The sequence below is a fragment of the Canis lupus genome, chromosome 15 (genome assembly GCF_011100685.1).
Source record: "Canis lupus familiaris isolate Mischka breed German Shepherd chromosome 15, alternate assembly UU_Cfam_GSD_1.0, whole genome shotgun sequence".
NCBI lineage: Eukaryota > Metazoa > Chordata > Mammalia > Carnivora > Canidae > Canis > Canis lupus.
In genome coordinates this window covers 56,149,796-56,172,608 of record NC_049236.1, presented here as the reverse complement: position 1 = coordinate 56,172,608, position 22,813 = coordinate 56,149,796, and the positions used below count along the sequence as shown (strand labels likewise).

The window sequence follows — 22,813 nt, the reverse complement described above, 5'->3', positions numbered from 1 at the left end:
CTCAAATGGCCTCCATTTCCACAAAGATATTTGAAGGCATCATCAGGTTTCATACTTCGACCTGGAGGAATACTTGTTATCTGGAATTCTAAGGAATAAAGTTTATCAAGTACCTACTGAGTTGCTACTATGTGCCAGATATTTGGGATTCATAGTGAACAAAGTCCCCTGTTCTCTTAGTTTTCCATAAGGCAGGAGACAAAGTTGCTAAATAAGTAAATTATGTGCCAAAAGGGGGTAAATATTACAGAATAAAAACCAGTGTGGGGAGGAAAGGGGTTGGGAGTACTTTGTGTACATTGCAAATTAACTGGTTTGGTCCATGTAAGGACCGTGAGATGGTCTTTACAGGAAAGATCAGTGTGGTTGGGAGGGAGAGTAAAAAGAGATGGGATCAGAGGAGTGAGAAAACTTAGGCTTTTATTTTGAGAAAAACTGAGAATTGCTAGAGGGTCGTCTTCACAGAGTAAGGGTTCACAGGGGCAGAAGTGTTAGCTCCTCTCCACCGCGGCAGAGGGCTCCTATCTAGGTCTGTGCTGGCAAAGCCGTAAAGGAAAAGGTGCTGCTGGATTCTGCAGTCTGCAAAGCTGTTGTTTTCAGACTGAAGATCCTTCGGGATTTGTGAGGTACCTAGTGCGTACGTTACACATCTGAAACCCAACACAAATACTGTCAAATCTGAAATCAGTTTTTAAAATTTTTCTAAAGATTTTTTTCAAGTTTATTTAAGCAATCTCTGTACCCACACTCATGACCCCGAGATCAAGAGCTGCACGCTCTACCGACTGAGCCGCTCAGGCACACCAAACTTAGACTCATTTTTAAGTAGGTGGGACATCACTGGTACTATTCTACTTTTGATGTGAATAAAACAGAACATTGCCATAAAAATCTAACTACTGAGATTAGATCATACAGTTTTTTTTTGCACAGCACATACTTGAATGCTTTGTGAAAAGGGAAAGATCTTTTAATATCAACTGAAACATGCAAAAGGAGGCCTCAAGATTTTTAACTATTTATTTTCATCCTCTGCCTATAATACTAAGGGTATGTTTAAATAGCTTCTTTTTAAATATCTCAATAAAGAACCTGACAGTTTTCAATGCTTTAAATAAAAAGTTCTTACCAATTGTCTTTGATTGGAGATTTTCACTAGTTAGTTGCTTAAAAATAGATTCTGCTGCCAAAATTCCACTTTTCATTGCTGTGTGGGTACCTTTGATCTTGGGTACATTCATAAAACCAGGACTACAACCAATTAGTAAACCACCAGGAAAAGTGAGTTTTGGTATAGACTGAGGAAAGAAACATTCAAAGTACATTTTTAGTTCAAATTAAACAAGCAAAACAATACTACAAATTATAGTCTCTTAAAATCTTCTAAGGCTGTAGGAAAAAATGTGAAATGTGAAGGAAAACAATCAGAGCAAGGGCAGTTATTTGCCCCCTTTCCTAAGAATGAAGATCAGAACTAGTATTATTTTTCTAAGACTTTTTCCTCTTCGGCCCCATGACTAACCTATGTGAGAGACAGGTTTAGGACCAGGGCGTTAACATATTTAAATAAAATGTTATTATTTTTACATATCCATGTCTAAAAATATTCCCTAAACAACTATTATCTAAATTGCAAGCTGCTTTCACATGCATTCTCAGTAACTCATGATTTACAAATCCTGTGGATTTTTTTTTTTTCTTTTTTACTCTGATATCGAGGGGCGGAAACTTAAGTTCTCATCCTAGCATCATTACAATTAGCTACTACCTTAAAGAATATATTTTAATTAACTTAAGAATAAGCTGAATTTCCAAAAGGAATTTTAAGACCGTTGTTTGGGCCTCAGTATATAATTCTCATGAAAAACAATCTGACAGAAGGTGGTGGTATTTTTGGGGGTAGCCAGTAAAAGTTTATATCTACCCTACGAAGTAGTGGCTAAATTAGATTGTCTGCATGGGAAAATGTCGTCTAATCTATAGTTTGAATAGGAAAGAGGAGGAAACCAATGCTGAGTGTTCTTTCTTCTTTCTGTATTTTTTCCTCTTTAAGGGCTTTCTGAAGCTGCAAGTCTTTGTTGAGAAAGTGGTGCGTGGTAGAGAATTTGGCTGATGGTGCTGACGGGCTCAGAGGGGAGAAGGATAAACAGGGAAACCAGTGCTGTCAGCGGCATGAGCCACAGGGAGGGATCTGTGGCCATAGCTCCCATCAATTACAGAATTCTAACTATGAGGGAGAGGTGGTGAGAAGCAAAGCTGGAGGGCAGAAGGAATGCTGGGAGAAGATGGATCAGGGGTCATGTCCTCTCATGGTACATGTGGGGAGTGAATTTATGATTATGGTTCTCGGACTGAATTCAGTATCAAAACCACCTAGATAAAAGAGCATGAAATAATGATCACAGAATAGATAAGAGCAAGGAAGGGCTTTCCAGAATGTCACTAGCTGGAAAGAGATAATTAGGAATTTGGATAATGACAACACGTTTCTTAAATAGGACTGTGGCCTTGCTAACACTGTTTGATTAAAGTACCAGAAGACTGTGAATAAACTGTGAATAAAAAGGCCTGGACTGCTAGTGCAAATTCTTCCAAATTGGTGTGTAAGTCCTATGAATAAAACGTATTTTTAGATCCTGGGAGGATCCTATCCTGTATAGGCAGGTGGTATCTTGTTACAGAACTATGGACTGAAAAAAAGCTGCACTGAGAAATGTATTATGGGACATTCATTAAACACAAATAATTAGAAACCCTCCAGAAAAGGTTTAGTCTTGGTACAGACTGAAAAGAAAGAAATAAAAGAAAAAAAAAAAGAAAGAAAAAAAAAAAAAAGAAAAGAAAAGAAAAGAAAAAAGAAAAAGAAAAGAGTGAGTCATGTACACATCAATAGCCTAATTTATAAAGAGAACTGGCAGGTGCCAGAGCAGAGATGAGTGGGGGATGGCAAAATATGTAAGGTGGATTAAGAGGTATAAACCTTCAGTCATAAAACAAGTATGATTTTAAAAATTAAAAAAAAGGGGAAAAAAGTCATGTCACAGTTGTTAGCTCAAAATAAACCAAATCAAAAGTTCCAGATTATTGTTTAAGGTTCTTCAAAAACTTACTAGAAATAAATTTCTATATCTTTGACTAATTAAATCAGAAAATTTTAGTTAAAAGTGAGTGTGTGTGGTCAACTCTTCCCACCAATCTAAAAAATTACCTGAGATGTTCAAACACAAGGCAGATGTTTTTAAATACAAATCTGTATGTCCTATTGACTATACTGGAGTTTAACTTTCTGGTTAAAAACCAACCAACAAAAAGCCTATACATTTATCTCAGGAAATTAATATATTCTTAACACTAAATTCATGGTGTAATTTTAACTATGGTGTGCTTAAAGTTTCTTTATATGAGATAATTTTCCATTCTTTACCTAAAGTTATTAATTGTATTTTCAATGTTTACTTTATAATACAGAAATAAGAAATAATAAAAAGTTGGATGAGTTACCTGAAAGCCACCTTCGTTCAGGGCTCTGGCTCCATATGCAATCCTTTTTCCACCTTCCAGTGTTGGCTGAATGCTAGGATGGTGTTTCCACCTCTGGAACTCTCTGAATGGACTCAAATATGGATTCTGGTAGTCTAGACCAACCTTAAAAATTTTTATATTTAAATCTGGTAAACTTATACAATTGGATATTCTTATTTCAAATTAAATCAAGCAAAAATGTGATCAATATTTATGAGAAAACATGTACATTAAATTTCTTGTATCCAAAGTACTTGGAGAAATATATGCAGTAATCCAAACTTGAATAAATAACTGAATAAATTCTGTTTGGAAAAAAAAGGGTAAACAAAAGGATACCATGTGTTTATAACTGGACAACCTTTAAAAACTCAGAATATATTAATAAATCATTGTGCTCTGTAAGTAAAAGCCCAAATTAGAAAAATATTTGTAGGTAAGGGTCTAACATTATGTTTCCACAAAAGGAGTTGTAATTATTTTTCATTTATCAGTACCCACTCTAGTAAAGAATAAGCATATGTGATACTACTGAGGCAAAAATGAAGAAACAGAACGTAATCATACTTAAAAAAAAAAGAGGACAAGAAATATTAGAAGTTACATTTTATAAGGCACTGTCAAAATGTGAAATTAATAACCAAACCTTTTTTTATGCTTTGAAAAAATTAAGTCACTTGAGAAACGATACAAAGATGAGAAACTGAACACTTGGCTGGGTGTCAAAAAAATACCAATAATGCAAACATTTAATGATGTGTCATATACAGGTCTAATTATGACACTGAAATATAAAGCTGCCACCAAACTACAAGGTGCAGAAACCCTTATTTTTCCATTGCTTGCAATGTTCAAAATGTAATTTACTGCAAAGATGTAAGTGGCCAAAACGGAAAAAAGGTGTACATTCTGTAAAAGTTACAGATTCAAACTCAGTGCTGATTTCATTTTTAGTGACAGCATGCCATAGTCGAAAATGGGCTTTGAAGTCACACAGAATCAGGTGTGAGTCCTGCCTCTCATTTAACGGGTATATTTGGGAAAGTTATATAACTTGTTTGGACTTCAGCGTCCTGTCAGTAAAATAATATACATACTTCATAGGATTTTTACAAAATTTAGAATTCTCCATGAAACATACGTATATAATGTCTGGCATTTAGGAGCTACCATCACTAAAGTTATGTGTGTTTGAAACTACAGGCCAATGTCTGTAGTGGCCACAAGCACTTGACATACTGACAAAATGAGAAAGTAATCTTCAAATGAAAAGCATTTTACATGCTTCAGATTTTATAACACTGATGATCCAAGGACTCAAACAGTAGAGTTTTCCACAATGGCCATGTAACTTACCACAAAACCAAGGGCTACCAGGGGTTCGCCTTCATTTAAGTGGTAGAGGAAGGAGCCTCCATAAGTGTGTCTGTCCAAGGGCCAGCCAACAGTGTGATCCACTCTCCCTGGCTTCCACTTCTTTTCATCAATAATCCATAACTAAGAAAAAAAGGCCTACAGTATTATTTAATTTTTTTCTATCACCACAATATATCAAACTTGCCAGGTTTTATGTCTTAGTTATAAAAATGTCAAGGGAAAAACTGTAATAAGAGAAACACAAAAAAAGTACTTCACATATCAAAGAAAATTGTATCAAACAGCAGCATGATGAATTGGACTAAAAAGAGGTCAGAAAAGCTATGAATTCTTTCAGAAGTTGATTAGATTTTCAGATTGGTAAGACTTTCATACTATTATAGGGAACACTGCTGAAGAGAGGAGGAAAACTTCTGAGGTGCTGGTAATGTTCTAGTTTTTTTTTTTTTTTTTAAGATTTTATTTATTTCTTCATTGGACACAGAGAGAGAAGCAGGCTCCATGCAGGGAGCCCGATGCGGGACTTGATCCTGGGATCACACCCTAGCCAAAGGCAGACACTCAACCGCTGAGCCACCTAGGCAGGGTCCCTAATGTTCTAGATCTTGATCTAGGTGGTGATTCCATGGGTGTGTTCACCTTATAAAAGTTAATTGAGCTGTACACCTAAGATCTGCTGCTCTCCAGGATATGTGTTATTCTTCAATAAAACAGCTTATGCTCTTCTCCACTCCCCCTTTCCCAACTGAAACAAATCATTCATCTATTTTCAAAAGGGTAAGTTTTAAACAATTTCCATCTGAAATATTATCTAAAAATCACAGAAGTGTGATGCGCAACCTACCAAAAACAGTTAAGGATTTACTTACAATTAATCTAGCTATATACAGAATTGGAAATGTTCTGAGCCTTATCCTAAAAAAATTTAAACAAAAGGTAATGAATCTTTTACACTCTAGTAAGCCTAAGATTTGGGAAACAGAGACTGGATACACTGAGAAAATATACTTAACCTAATTAAATTTTAGATTTCAGATCAATAGGCTATGGATGAGTACATATTTCATAAACTGTTTTCACAGTGCAATTTTGAAGAAAGAATTCTTGTACGATTGGTCACCATACAACAGCATAGGGGTATCAGGTCAAATCTTATTAGGGCAGATGGTATTACAATGAAAAGAAATTCTTATTAATTAAAATATATTATATAAATATAAAATATAAAATATTAAAAATAATTTCAATCTAGACTTTGATTTCAAGAAACATTTGATGAAACAATTACAACACGTAGAAACAACTTAGATAACAGAATTTGATTAGCAGTATTTTCTAGCCCCTTAAAAAATATCCCAAACGTTTTCAATTATAACGAATGCTTCAATAAAAAATAATTATAAAATTATATCAATGTTACAAACTACACTATAATACAAATGAGTTTAAACTTCATAGTTTAAAATTAAAATTACAAAACCAAATCAGGATACCTCCTTCAGTCCAATTCCATAGGTTTGAGGATCACAATTGGCTCTCAAATCAAACTTCTTATACAGTTGTTTGGCTAGATGTCCATGGCAACCCTCTGCAAAAACTGTAACTTTTGCATGTAGTTCTAGTCCCCTCTCAAATGTTGTCTAAAAAATAAAAACATGTTAAATTGCAACATTTGACAATTTAAAAAATACATTCTAGTCACTTTTGAATTAAACTATGATTCAAGTACAGAAGAAACAGTACAAATACATAATACTAGAAATAAAACTATTGTAAGTGGAATCTAATTTAAACTTTATCCTGTCTGTTGCATTTTTCTTTTTTAATTCCAAAGTATCTGAATGCTTAAGTGCGTAAGAATTAAAAAAGCAAATAAAGCACACTCATGCTACAAAAATGCTCTACAAATGAAAATAAAATCAAAAGTGAAAAACCATTTCCCCTCTGCTCCTGGTTTTCCAGTCTCATCATCTGAATCAAAAAGCACTATTAATAGCTTTCCTGTAGGGCAGCCCGGGTGGCTCAGCGGTTTGGTGCCGCCTTCAGCCCGGGGCGCGATCCTGGAGACCTGGGATTGAGTCCCACGTCGGGCTCCCTGTGTGGAGCCTGCTCCTCCCTCTGCCTGTGTCTCTGCCTCTCTCTCTCTCTCTGTCTCTCTCATGAATAAATAAAAATCTTAAAAAAAAATAGCTTTCCCATAAATCGTGAGAAAATTTCCATGAATAAAAAACTATATAGAGCCTATTTATATACTTCTAACACACTTAGAATCATACTAAATATACTCTTTGGTTATAATTTTACTTTTTCTCTATTACTGAATGCATATTCTAAAACTGAGTTTTGTTTCCAAGTGGAAAAAAAAGCTACAATTGAAGTCTTTACTTCTCTTTTGCTCTATATATTTTATATTTACACCTAGAGAAATACCAGAAAAGATATATTTCATAAGAGACTATCCGTCTATTCCGTATTCCTTTATTAAGTAAGATTATTGAGGACCCTGGGATCACGCCCTGAGCCAAAAGCAGACGCTCGACCACTGAGCTACCGGTGTCCCTCCCCTAATTTTTCAAACAATTCTCAGTAGTGGGACATTTTAGCTGTTCCACTGTGTTCTGCTATTAAAAAGCATTGCTTAGGGCAGCCCGGGTGGCTCAGCGGTTTAGCGCCACCTTCAGCCCAGGGCTTGATCCTGGAAACCCGGGATTGAGTCCCACGTCGGGCTCCCTGCATGGAGCCTGCTTCTCCCTGGCCTGTGTCTCTGCCTCTCTCCGTGTCTCTCATGAATAAATAAATAAAATCTTAAAAAAAAAAAAAAAAAGCACTGCTTAGATGAATATACTTGGTGCTAAATATTGTCATTCTGAATGATAGAATTATGTCATTATTAATGTATTAATTACTTTGATTACTACAAAGTCTGAACATCTTTCACACATTTATTGATAACTACTTTTTTCTTGTGCAATACTTGTCATACATATGCATAGGTGTATATTACACTTGCATACACATCCTCTAATTTCACTCTTTTTTATTTTGTTCTTGTCTGCTCCCTCTTGTTACACTTCACTCATCCATAAAGCATGTTAACAATCTAGTATGTACACTTTTACCCCAAATATGTAAACACACATACAACTGAGATACATATATGCTTAAATTTTTTTGGTTCCTGATTTATTTTACAAAAAATAAGATTACAAAACACAATGCATCTGACTTTTCTCAATAATACTTCACGGAAATCTTTTCAAGTCACTGTAGAGTCAAATATTTCTCTTCAATGGCTGGATAGTAGTCCGTGTGAAAATACCATAGCTTATTCACCAATTCTGCTAATGTTTAATAGCCATTCACTGTTTCCAAGTTTGTGACCAAAAACAATGTTATAAAATATACACCGTGTGTGTGTGTGTGTATTTGTATTTATATATCCTTACAGTACTGTGCTTTTATCCATGTAAGATAGATTCCCCGGAGTGGCACTGTTGGATCAAAGGGCACACCTATTTTTATTTTACTAGGTATTATCAGTTTGCTTTCCACCAGCAGTGTGTAAGAAAGGCCTTTTCCCTATAGTCCAGTTACTGAGAGATATAACTGTTCATTTTACATTTTTGGTAAAAAAATGTTATTTTAATTTGCATTTTCCTGACTACTGTTTTAAGCACTTTTGTTTTTGAGTCAAGAAATATGAATGAATGGTGTGCCAGGTTCTATGCTAGGCATTGGGAGTACAGAGATGAATAAAAGCCACATCTCTTTCCTTCAGGCCAGTCATACAGGTAGACATTAAAGAAATACGTGAGTATATAATTACAGATTATGATTAAGTGCTCTGAAAGAAAGCACAAGGTGTTGAGAGGGAATAACAGAGGAAACTGTTATGGATTGGGTGAACTGAAAAGGCTTCTTTGAAAAAATGACATTTAAACTGTGGACTCTGAAGAAAAAGTACTTAAACATCTTTCCTTATAAGTAGTAGTCACCTGGATTTGTTCTTCTGTAAATTGTCAATTTTTTAGGTTTTGCTCACTTTTCTAAAGCGTTGCCTTTTTTCTTGTTAATATATATGTGCTATTTGATATTACAGGTAGTCAAAAACTTTTTCCCCAATCTGCTGCTTATCTATAGACTTCATAGTATCTTTTGGTATACAGAAGTGTTTTTTTTTTAATATTTTATTTATTTATTCATGAGAGAGACAGAGAGGGAAGCAGAGACACAGGCAGAGGGAGAAGCAGGCTCCATGCAGGAAGCCTGATGTGGGACTCGATCCCAGGACTCCAGGATCATGCCCCGGGCTGAAGGCAGGCACTAAACCACTGAGCCACCCAGGGATCACCAACAGAAGTGTTTAATGTTTATATAGTTTTAAAAAAAGTCTGTTACAGGTTTGTAATTTCTTTTCTCTATAGGATGGCTTATCCTACCTTTAGGTTGTAATTGTAATCTAGGTTTCCAATTTTTTTTATGGTTTTAAGAAATTCTCAGAATTTAAAAAAAAATAAAGGCCCAACTCTATTTGTTTCCAAATGGACATGCAGTTAGCTTTTGAGCTAAACATTCCCCCCTACTCACGTCCACACAGACGGACCATGGAGTCACTCCTGGAATAATGGGCAGTGACCTTTACCTCATTGTAATACTAAAGTCTCCACCCAAGAAGAAGCCTCAGCCTCATTTACATAACATACAGGGTAAAATTAGGCACTTCTCTACATACAGTGATGAGGCATCCCTATCTAAATATTCATTTAACTCTAAAAAGGAGGTACCCATTCACCTTCTCTCAGGAGTAATGGTCTTGGATGCTATTCCCCATGATCTTATTTGCTGCAAATAAAGTTTACTCTTTGTGTGAAAACTCCACCTGGTGTATCTGTGCTTCACCAAGCAGCAAACACACTGGTTCGGTGTAGAGAACAAAATGGAGTCTCATGTCAAGCAGGAGCCTGTGTCAAGCAATGACACAAGTAGTTAAGGTATGCGTCGAGGAGCTATCACCAGGACCAGCATCAGCTGACATCCCAGAACTAAAAACAAGCAGGACCAGAGGAGGTCTGTGGGGAAACTGATCAAATCACTTCAAAAAGGGGAGGATTTTGGCAGCACACCATCCTACTCTTCCGATCTGACCCCCTTACGTCTGACCACTTAAAAAAGGCAACAGCCACCAAAAGGCTCCGCCCCACTGATCTCTGAACAGAACTGAGATCCTTCGTTGTTGGGACATAAGAAGCACTATGGGCCGAGAGGTGGCCCAGACCAGACCAAGGCCTCATCTCAACTGTGCGCCCACAGACTGACTTTGTGTTTGGTTCCTTAAATTCCTATACCCTCTGTTACCTTGTCTGTTGTGTGATTTGTCGTCTGTCCTGCTTTGTGTGCTGTGTAAGAAGCCATTTCACATGGTGAAATGTTATTGAGTCTGGTATCCTGAACCTGCTTTACAATTGTGATTTAACTTTGCTTTATGATTGAATAAAGCTGACGCTGTGGAAAGACATTAACCTGTGTGTGTACCTTCATAGTATGTTCATGACATTTGGTTACAAAGGTGGTGTGAGAAGCCAACATACTGACACAGTTGACTTCTCTCACCACCTTTGTAACCAATACAGTAAACACAGTCCTTGGTTCTCCCCACTCCAAACTTGTGGTACTAAAACAGTTATTTTAAAAACTTAGATTCTGGTGCTCACAAAACTAAGACTCCATTTTATTCTTCTGTTTTTATATCTATATAAAAAGATATATTAAATAGATGTTTTTATAACTACAAAGCCCCAAACAGAAAAATTTACTTTTGAACAAATTTGGGAACACACACAAAAAAAAATCAGAATAGCAGAAATTGTGGCCTCAGTTCTGCTGTAACATTAAATATAAAATCTTAAAAGAATAAAATACGGCTTAAAATTAAATGATCACAATACAGTTAAGAATAACTACAATACAGGAAAGAATATAGGAAAACCAATATTCTTTTATCATGAATAGTAGTATGAAATAATAGTTGTTTGCAAACCTAGGTATGTATCAGAATCTTTGGGGGCTTGTTAAAAAAATAGCTTCTTGCACCCTACTCTAGGACACACTGAGACCCACATCTTACAGAATTCTGATGAAACCAGTCAAACCTTTAGAGGAACAATGTAGGTAAGACTCCAGAGCTTTGCCACTTGCTTATCTCTAAGCAGGAAGCAGTGAGAAGCAGGAGGAGACTCTACACTCGATTCCCCATTCTGTTCAGGAATGGCAGTGAGAAGGATAAATTCTAAGTTAACAAATATTTATTGAGGATCTGATATCACCTGGCACTATGGTGGGGACTTGAGTAACCCTGCATGATCTCTGCCCTCATGGAACTTAGGATCTACTTGAGAAATTAAGACAACAGCAAATAAATATCAGTTGACAAATTAATTTATTGAGATAGTAACTTGTGTTTTGGTCTGTTATTATGGGAAAGCAAGGAGTTTTTTTTTCCTTGTTCGTTTCGAGGAATCTTGCACAGTGAGAGATCCATAGCCTGAGAGCTTTTCTTTCGCAAATTCAAAAATAAAAGTTGTAAAAATCTGAAAACCATCCAGGATTATACCTGAATGAGAGGAAAGCAATCAGTTTTATATTTACCAAAAGATATCAAAGACTATCAGTGTTACTGATAGTAATGCAAATGATTCTTGTCCATAGAAATGGAAATTATGGAAGTGGCAATGCAGTTGACTGATGACCTATATATATGTATGTGTTTTGAATTCTCCTTGAACTGGCTAGAACATCTTACTGATTCTGTCATTTATTAATGAGTGAAATAAAATCTTTGTCACATGGTTTTTTTTTTTTTGTATTAGTCATGTTTTTATCTTTAAGAAAACTATTCTTAAACATATCACATCTATTTGTCTAAGTCCTTTTCAGTTCAAAGATGCTTCTATACTTTTTTTAACAGGAGAAAATTTCTACATTAATAGTTATATTCTAACATACATTTTATTAATCTGTAGTTTGTAGCTAAACTAAATTATTGCATTTAAGTTGATTCCTTCTTCTTTTGTCAGTTTGTTACGCACGTAACTGTTAAAAAGTTTACCTTTGGTGCACCATCCTTTTGTATCCCTACGTCATTAGTGGCAATTCCTTTTACACTACTATCTTCATGAAAAAGGACCTAAAATGAAAACATATTTTGTTATCACCTTAGGATTCATAACCACATTAAAAAGAAGCAATAAACAGCCTTAGATATTTAAGAAAGTGAACATGTTCTCTAGATTACATAACAAGCATCAAAATGTTTAGGCAAAAAAAGAAATGTTTTAAAGATACTCCCTTTTAGAGTATAAAAGAACACAGCTCAAACAGTTGGAAATGAAAGAAATGCCACAACCTTAATGAAGAAGTAAAGGAGGAAGCTACTGTAGAGGTCACTAAGGAAACTAGTAAGAATAACCTGAAGAAACTAGGCATCAAAACCAAGTATACAGACCCTGAAATCAGGGCCTCTAACAAATGAAGACCATCAATCAGTGTTGGGTGGGAAGACAACAGGGTCAGGAAAGCCTCTGCTCCAAATGAGCTAAGATCCCAAAAAACAAAAATCAAAGAAAATGAAACAAAACAAAACAGAAAGAGGTTCAAGACAGCCCAAAAGTGATTACAATTTATTTTTGGAGCAAGTAGGACTGAATTGTCATTGAGAATGAGAACCAGCAATATTCTACCTTTCTTACTTGATTTCTGTTTTCTCTGTGATGGAAAATGCCCTTTAGATAGAAGTACAAAATATACACCAGAATCATGCAGACAGCACAGGAGTGGAAAGGTAAAGCAACGATTAGCAGCAATGGATATGAAAAGAAAAATAGAAACTTTTTATTTCATACCCTGAAAATGAATCAACAGTAGAATGTGGCTTTGAACTATAATTAAGTCTGGCTCAGAAAATTTAAAAACCTGACCAACGTATCATTAATCTATTGATGACGATCTTTATGGGATTGAGAAAAAAAGAAGGGTAAGAGATTGTGTGTGTATGGTATGTGTGCGTGTGTGTTTGTGTACACAAAGTTAAAATCAGAGATTCTACAAACCACCCTACTTGTGATTTTGATACTGATCCCAGTCAAGAACCAGAAGAAATGCAAAACCCTACACTTGTGTCCCAAAACCCAAATGCACATATATATGAGCTGGGAAAACAAAAATTAACATAGCAACAAGTATAATACAGTGACTTATGTGTTTTGACTTACATATTGTAAGGGTAAAAAACAAAAACAGTTTTTTGAATTTCCCCTGAGGCCAAAACAAACAAAAAAAACCCTTCTTGTCAATTTTTCCAATCATTTCCTTTAGAAAAGTTTATTGTAAATCTTTTCTCTGTCTCTCTGGGATATAGGAATGTTTTTAAAAGTCTTATTTGAGACTCCCACTAGATCTGCATCTCAGAAATGTGTTTCCCAGGGGTGTCATATTTGAAATGTGAACACCAAAAAGACTGGTGTCCTGTTTCCCTGTCTCTAGGAGTCTGAACTAGGTGCTTGGCTCTAAGTTGTAACTTCCTGCTTGTCAAGAAGATACAAGAAACTTTATTTTTCCCCTGGACAAAGACAATTAACATGGATATAATGGACTGTATATGTGTGGCTATGCAAGAGTGAGATTTCTTTCTGTCTTGGCAACCTCCCTAGCAGACTTCCTATCATATGCACTGCAGTCTTAGTTTGATGCTCATTAAATAACAAAACTTTTAAAAGTAATTTATAAAGGTGACTTTTCTGGGTTGGCAGAACATATTATTTTTAATCATTTCCCCAATAATACTTGGTGAGAGTCAACAGTATGATACATTTGCCAAAAAAGTTATTTTAGAGAGAATTAATAGAAGAACAGTTTCTAGAATGACGAAGGCAATAGCCCTGCTTTACACTAGGCTTGAAGTAGTTTTTTCTTTAAAGATTTTATTTATTTATTTATGAGAGACACAGAGAGAGGCAGAGACATAGGCAGAGGGAGAAGCAGGCTCCATGTGGGGAGCTGGATACAGAACTCAAACCCAGGACCCTGGGATCACAACCTGAGCCAAAGGCAGACATTCAACCACTGAGTCACCCAGATGCCCCTTGAAGTCATTTTTTTCATTTTGGGTGCCACTTTATAAAGAGGATAGAAAGAGAATGAATTCAGGTGACACTGAGAATACTGAAGGAACTCAAACTATATGTAACATCATGGTTAAAAGAACTGAGAATATTTAGCCTAGGAAAGAAAAAAACTGAAAGTGGGGATGGAGAGAACAGGGCATAATTATAATGGAAAAACTGTCCTTGGAAGAGGGCATTGATTTGTTCTATGTAGTTTAAAACAGAAGATATATTTTTATTCAACATAAGACAGAGTATTATGTCAAATGTCAGATAGAGATTATTTCATCCCTGATGGTGTTCAGTTGTAAGTTAGACAATCACATGATATATGTAACAAGATAAGGAATTCAATTACTCTTTGGATTTGATCTTTCCAAGATTCCCCCTAATCTTACAATTCTAAAATTCTATGGCTTTTCTAAAATACTTATTTATTTACCTCTGTACCATTAACTGTTTATATTCAAAACAAAGAGAGATTACTTCCTACAAATATTAAAAACATAATAAAACTATACAAACCTCAGCAGCAGCATAACCAGGGTATATTTCAACACCAAGGGCTTCTGCTTGTTCTCCCATCCAGCTTACTAAATGTCCCAAGCGTACAATGTAATTGCCATGATTATTCATTGGAAGACCTATAAATACGCTTAATTTATCAATCTGAAGTTTACTGATAAACCATCTCAAAAACATACTTAATTTAAGAATTCTAATCATGTATAATCTCTGTGTAAACATACACCTTATCTTATGGTCATAATTTCATTTATTTATTTATTTATTTATTTTTTTTAATTTTTATTTATTTATGATAGTCACAGAGAGAGAAATAGAGAGAGGCAGAGACACAGGCAGAGGGAGAAGCAGGCTCCATGCACCGGGAGCCCGATGTGGGATTCGATCCCGGGTCTCCAGGATCACGCCCTGGGCCAAAGGCAGGCGCCAAACCGCTGCGCCACCCAGGGATCCCCATAATTTCATTTATTTTCTACAATTTTGGCATACAATTCTAATCATTAAATTTAAAAAACATTACAACACTAAATTAAAATTCCGGGTTGCCTTACAAGGCTATCTCAATTCTTCTAGACTGGAAGACAGAAGAACTAGGTGCTAGTCTTGTTATACTACAAGCTAGTTCTATAACTTTGGGTAAGTCCTTCAAATCTCTGGGTATCAGTTTTCTCATCTGTAAAAAGAAGGGATTTCACCAGGTGAAATTCCATTCCTTCCAGGCATGGAATTCTATGATTCTACAAATATTGATCACATCTTACCTGGGAGAATTGGCACAGGAATTCTGTATTTCTCTGTTAAAATTCCAAATCTGTCTTCTGTTACTGGAGTATTCAGTGGAGCCTAAAAACAAAAGAAGGAAAGAGAAGGAAGTTTTCGTTTATATTTGTAATGGTAAATACAAATAATAAAAAAAACTGGGTAAAAAGGGAAAGTGAACTACTCTCCTCACTTTTCTTTCATTTCCTTTAGAAAACTTGGAACTGTAAATCCTCTTTGTCTCTTTCAGACGTATGGGAATCTTTTTAGAACCTAAATAAGCCAGTTTTACATCCCAGAAATCTTTCTTGGGGGCTTGGAGACATCCTGGACATGGCTTCCTGTCTCCCTGTCTCTGTGCGAGTTTAGCCTAGGTGCTTGCTCCAAGTTGTAACTTCCTGCTTGATGAAAACATAAGAGAGGTTTTATTTTTCCTTGGATACAGACAGTTAACATATATGTCATGGATTGTATCTGCTCAGTTATATGGGGCTCTGAAAATCTTTTTCTATTACAACTGAAATTATGTCCATAATAATTCAATAATATATATTTTTGATATAATATTGAAAAAAGAAAGTTAATTAGGTATAACTAAAGTATTTCTAGTTTAAAGGAGCTTGGTATTTTAGAAAGAAGAGCACAGATGAAATTTTTGGAATTCAACTTATTCCATATAGAAATAATACAGAAATCATATGATTTTTGACCTTTACAAAAGTATATTCACAGACAGCGAATATTCTAACCTTGGCAGGTATAACATAACCTATCTTACAGAAGAAAAGGCTAAGCTGAGATACAAAAAATGTAAGATTTTAACTAAGGTCATACAAATTATGAAAGCAGTAAAACTAACATTCAGTTCTTTGCATATCATACCAGTGCCTTTTCTTCTTAGGTTATGAGAGGCCATATTAATTTATTTCTTTAGAACATTTGATTAGATTACCTTCTTTGGCTTTAGATATTACAATGTTCCAGGAAATGTATATAGAACTTCATGAAGAACAATGATAGAAACACGGATCGAGTTAGGAAATAATCCTCAAAATCAAAATGCTGTTATTTTATTTGGTACAAATATTCTAAAATCTTCTCCAGATAAGGCCTTCTCATAAATCCAGTAGATAAATACAACATGTAGGAGGCATTATACAAATAAATGAGTTAATATCTTAAAATTATAAGTATAGTTGATATGATTCAATTTTTTGGCTCTTTTTAAGTTAAAAAAAAACTTATCTATAACAATCCTCTAAGAAACAGAATTACAGAAAAAGGGTTTTTTCCATATTCTAGTAGTTTGGAAATAGAGATATGATAAAGAGTACACTTTGTATAAAAACCAATTTTTCATACTCCCTTCTCCTTCCAGTCTGGGAATAATTCTTCAAAAGCACGTGGATCAAGGCAAGCCCCTGAGAGAGTATGAGCTCCTATTTGAGCAGCTTTCTCTACTAGACACACACGGATGTCCTTTTCATGTTTAGTAGCCAATTGCTTTAGACGAACAGCTGCAGAAAGTCCTGCAGGGCCTGCACCAACTATAACTACATCTGCTTCTTCTGCAAACCTCTCCATGTTCACTCCTGGGAGGAAAAATGTTTAAAAAAATACATGAAAATTCTGGGATGAGTATGATCTGATAAAAATCACAAACTGGGTTACAAATACTATGCTTTAGAGCATTTATTTTATTTTTTATTTTTTATTTTTTTGCTTTAGAGCATTTATAGAGATTGTCCCTCCAATTTGCATGAGAATTACACTAAATATATTATTGTATTAATTGGATGTTCTCTTAGGTTTTGTTCCAGTGTAGATCTTAATTTTGCTTCCATAAACCCCCTTTTGGCTTTGAGATTTACTACTATAAACTTAGCAAATATTTGCTTATCTCATTATCAATGTGTAATAGATTTGGTAAAGCTATGAAATATTATTTGATGATTTTATACTATCATGAAAAATCTTTCTCTGCACAAAATGATACAAAGTATCTAGAAAAGCCTAACACATCTACAGAAATTATTACTTACCTTCCCATCGCTTGTCCTTATCCCGGGGATAAATAGTATAGTGGGTAGTAATTCGAGGTACAACAGAGGTTGAAGACCATCTTGCATGACACAGAGGTAGATAACTTTTCTTAATTTTTAAGGCATGAAAGCACTGATATGCTGTATAAAAATTATGAACATTATTATTATTTTTTCAATTAGTTTTCCTTAGGAGTAGGCTGAAAAAACATTTTTTAAAAGGAAAAAAATTCTAGGATTGGGAATCAGATCTGATTTCTTTTTGATTTTCTAATAATCAGCCCTAAGATCTTAAACAAATCATTAATCTCTCTAGATTTCAGTGTCATCATCCAAAAAAGGGTCACTAGATCATCTCGATAGTAATTTCTTGATCTAAAATTATATGATTCCATGTGATATCTTATACTTAAAAATTTGTGTTTATATTCCAACTATATCAACATTGCAGACATTCAGTGAAGTTAGATCTATGCTGTTGAGGCATTAGTTGTGATATGAACTGAAACAGACTGTATTATTTCCTAGATGAACTTAGCTTCTTCTCATAGAGCAATGTTTTCAAATTATATGTTAAAAGTTCCTAATAAACTAATATATTCCATTTAGCTCATATTAAGCTTAACCTATAAATAGGATGACTATATAATTTACCAAACTGGGTACTTTTGAGAGTAGGAACAGGCAGTATTGATGATTATTATGCTGGGACAATGTGGGCAAACTAGGTTTTATGGTCAGCTCTTTAAAACACTGACTCTCCCGTATGGCAACATCTGAGAGTCTTAAAAATGTACATATTCATTAAGTTAGCAAATAGAAATAAAGAGAAGCGTGCAAAGATTTATCTGCAATAATGTTCATTAAACCCCTGCTTTCCTTAAACCTTCAATTCTACCTCCTTCCCTTATCTGAAGCAGATACCCTAACACACCACCAAACATCACAGAAAGATAGAAGCAATTAGGTGAGAACTTTCCTATTTCCTTGGCAACAACCTCTAATGTCATCTGTATTTGTATCCACTCTTTTTTCATTCTCTCAGGTTATAGCAGATATCTTTTCTCTTCACTTACATTAATCCTTCCACCTGGATGATGAGGCTTATTCCCTCACGTTTTCTTAGGGACATCCCTTCATCTGAAGCCTTCCCTTTCACCTGTATCTTTAATTTCTGTCTCCCTTCTCTGGTACTCTTCTCCTTAATACTCTTTCCCATTATATATAGACAGACATTCCTCCCTTGGGATTAGCCCTAACAGATATAAAAACTTATATAGAGAGCTATAATAATTAGAAGTCTGTTATAGGAGAAGAGATGGAATAATCAAAAGAAAGGAAAGGAATAAAGAGTTCAGAAACAGAACACACATTAAGGATTTGGTGTATGATAAAGATGCCATTTCTAATCAAGGAGAGGAAATGGTTACTCATTAAATGGTCAAAGATAGGGAAAAAGTCATTTGGAAAGAAGTATACTTTTCTTTATCAAAATGAATTCCATTTGGTCTATAATTTTAGCAGAAAAAGTCAAAGCATAAAAGATGTTGATACTGCTACAGATTTGTTTCTACACTTTTTGAGTGTGGACTGCAATTAATGACTAGCTTCTAATAAGTAGAGTATGAATAGGAAAAATATTAATTTTACAGTAGAGAAATATAGCAAACCCTTTAACCAAATGATCAAGTTTAACACTATTGGCAATAAGACATGTTGGTATCACACACTCCCTGAAATAAGAGTTCTTTACCCTGTGGCATACTTCCCCAAAATCTATAACCTCAGTCTAAACATAAGAAATCATTAGACAAATTTAGATTGAGGGACTTTCTACAAAATGACTGGCCAGTATATACTGAAGGTATCAAGATCATGAGAGACAAGAAAAGACAGAGGAACTGTCACACTGAAGTAGACTAACAAGATATTGCAACTAAAAACACTGTGGTGTCCCAGATTAGATCCTGGACCAGAATAAGGAAATTCAAATAAAGTCAGTAGTTTAGTTAATAGTACTGCATCAATGTCAATTTCTTGGTTTTGATAATGGTACTATGGTTATGTAAGGAGTTAAGCTGAGCAAATGGTATATGGGAACTCTGTGTTATCTTTGCAACACACTTCTGTAAATATAAAATTATTTCAAAATAAAAAGTGAAAAAATAAAGATTATAGTGATACAAAAGTTAACTCAAAAAGCTCCAAAGACCCAAATGTAAGGGCAAATGGTATAATTGTTAAAAAAAACAGTGGTATAAATCTTTGTGACCCTGGATTAAGCAATGGTATCTTTGCTATGACACCAAAAACGCAAGCAACAAAAGAGAAAAGAAACTGCACTTCAACAAAACAAAAACCTTTTGTCTTCAAGGGATGCCATGAAGAAAGTGAAAAGATCACCTACTGAATGGGAGAAAATATTTGCAAATCCTCTACCTGATAAAGGAATTGCATCAAGTATATATAATATACTCATTTCTAATAATAAAAAGACAACCTGGTTAAAAAACAAAGAATTTGTATAGCCCTTTCTCTAATGGAGATATACAAGTGGCCAATAGGCACATAAAAAGATGCTCAACATCATTAACTGTCAGGGAAATACAAATCAAAAACCGCGATGAGATAATATTTTGTATCCCCTAGGATGATTATAAGCAATAAGAGGGATAGTAACAAGTGTTGATGAGGATGTGGAAAAACTGGAACCCTCATACACAGCTGGTAGGAATGTAAAATGGTGCAGACACTTTGGAAAACAGTCTACCAATTCCTCAAAACATTTAAGTTTGGGGTTTCCACGTAACTCTCTCCTAGGTATATATACCTAAGATAAATGAAAAAACACAAAAACCTGCATGAATCTTCATAGATGGATTATTTATAACAGCCAAAGTATAGAGAAAAATACAAAAGTCTGTGAATGGATAAATAAAAAGTGATATATTCATAAAATGGAATATTATTCGGCAACGAACATGTATCACTACTGAACTCCTTTTTGCTGCTGATAAACAACACTATGCTAAGTGAAAGAAGCTAGCTATGAAAGACCACATATAATTCCATGTGTATAAACTATCCCAAACTGACTAATTTGCAGAGACAGAAAATAGATTAGTAGTTGCCCTAGGGCTGGAGAGGTTGAAGAGTGACTGCTAATGAGTGTAAAGTTTCTTTTTGGGGTGATGGAAATGTTCTCAAATAGACTGTAGTAATAGTTGCACAACTGTGTGCTTATACTAAAAACCACTGAGTTGTATATTTTAGATGATTTTAGATGATATGATTGTATAGTATGTGACAGATCTCAATAAAACTGTTATTGAAAAAAGAACATTTATAATCACACACAAAGAAGATTAGGAGAAAACAAGGATGTGGAGCAACAGCAACTCTCATTCATTGCTGGTGGTACTGCAAAATGGTACAGCCACTTTGGAAGATAGTTCGGCATTTCTTACAAAGCTAAATACACTCAACAAATGATCCAGCAGTTGTATCCCTTCACATTTAAAACCTGCAGTCAAGCAAGTGAATAAGCTCTAGAGATCTAATGTTTAACACTGTACGTATAGTTAACAATAATGTACTTAAAAATCTGTCAAGAGGGTTTATCTCACGTTAAGAGTTCTTATCCCAATAAAAGAAAGAAAATGTCCAGGTTAAAAAAAAAATCCCTTAACATGAATGTGTATAGCAGTTTTATTCATAATTGTCAAAACTTGGAAGATGTCCTTCAATAGATGAATGGATAAACAGATATGCTGGGGTGCAACCATACAGTAGAATATTACTTACTGCTAAATAATACTGCTAATATTACTTACTGAAATGAACTACTAGACATAAACATGTGAAAAAACATGGAAGGAACTTAAATGCATATTGAAAGAAGCCAATCTGAAAATGCCCATCTACATACTGCATGATTTCAACTGTATGACATTCTGGAAAAGGTAAAATTATAGGGACATTAAAAAGGTCAGTGGTTGGGGCATCTGGGTGGCTCAGCTAGTTAAGTGTCTGCCTTCAGCTCAGGTCATGATTCAGGAGTCCTGGGTTTGAGCGCCACTTGGGCTCCCTGCTCATTGGGAAATCTCCTCCCTCTGCCCCTCCCCCTGCTCCTTCTCTCCCGCTCTCTCTCTCAAATGAGTAACATCTTAAAAAGAAAAAAGGATAAGTGGTTGCTATGCGTTCAGGAAGAGTGAAGAAGGGATGAATATGTGCAACACGGGATTTGGGGGGCAAACTATTCTGTGTGATAATGCAATTTATGATGGATATATGTCATTACACATCTGTCAAATGCACATACAATGTACAATATAAAGAGTGAACTCTAATATAGACTAGGGACTTGAATAATGATGTATCAAAACTGGCTCACCAACTGCAACAAATGTACCACACTAATGCCAGATGTTAATAGGGAATGGGGGAAAGTCATATGGAAATTGTTTTCTGCTCAACTTTTCTTCAAACCTAAAACTGCCAAAAAATTAACTTTATTAACTAAAAACAAGGTAAATAAATAGAAAAAGGCAACATGGAAAAAGGCAGAGGTTAAGTGCATAGGTTTTGGAGTCTGTCTACCTTGTGTTTGAATTCATTAACTGCAATGAAACCTTCAGCAAGTATTTGAACTCTCATCCCACCAGTTCTAAAGTCTATGGTCAACTTTGTCCATATTTTGGTATAGGATCTAGTATAACTCTTACACAAAACAAGTGGCTAATACATATTTGATAACTATATAGATATCTTCCTAGTTACAGTTATCTTTTTTCTTTTTTTTAAGATTTTATTTATTTATTCATGAGAGACAGAGAGAGAGAGAGGCAGAGACGCAGGCAGAGGGAGAAGCAGGCTCCACGCAGGGGGCCCGATGTGGGACTCAATCCCGGGACTCCAGGGTCACGCCCTGGGCTGAAGGCAGGCACTCAACCACTGAGCCCCCAGGTGTCCCCAAATGATTATTTAATAAATATTCTTTTGAATGATGACAATGCTGTATTTGAACTCTAGAACTGAATTCTCCTATAATATCTTTATTTATGTATCCCATGTACATTTTTCAGGATTTAGGATATGTGAAAGGTTACCTAACAATTAAAATATTATTCCCAATACTATAATTTTTAGTATGCCTTTGCACATAGAGAAAATTAGTTTCCTTGCCACTTTAAACTTATCAAAAATAGGGTTTTTTACTGCTTAAAAGTCTTTAGAGTTCACTCTCAATCTCTTTCTATATTCATCTTTAATTATTGATTTCTGATGCCAGTTTTTACTTTAAAAAAAGTATTTTATTGTAAAGTTTAAAACATAAAAATATGTTAATTCTGCAGTTGGGTACTAAAGAAGAACTAGCCTATGCCAGGCTGTTACCTTTCCATTTAATCAGAAAAAAGAAAAAAAAAAATC

The 22,813-nt window shown here is 35.0% G+C and overlaps 1 protein-coding gene across 1 annotated transcript in view; it reads right to left on the bottom strand.

Annotated features, from left to right (window-relative positions):
* ETFDH (electron transfer flavoprotein dehydrogenase) overlaps positions 1 to 22,813 on the bottom strand; it is a 28,669-nt gene that overhangs the window by 3,091 nt on the left and 2,765 nt on the right. Inside the window, 9 exon segments of the mRNA NM_001290090.1 lie at positions 1,130 to 1,298; positions 3,502 to 3,645; positions 4,879 to 5,019; positions 6,393 to 6,539; positions 12,005 to 12,082; positions 14,583 to 14,701; positions 15,344 to 15,425; positions 16,704 to 16,933; positions 17,384 to 17,524. Coding sequence (NP_001277019.1) covers positions 1,130 to 1,298; positions 3,502 to 3,645; positions 4,879 to 5,019; positions 6,393 to 6,539; positions 12,005 to 12,082; positions 14,583 to 14,701; positions 15,344 to 15,425; positions 16,704 to 16,933; positions 17,384 to 17,524 — 1,251 coding nt within the window.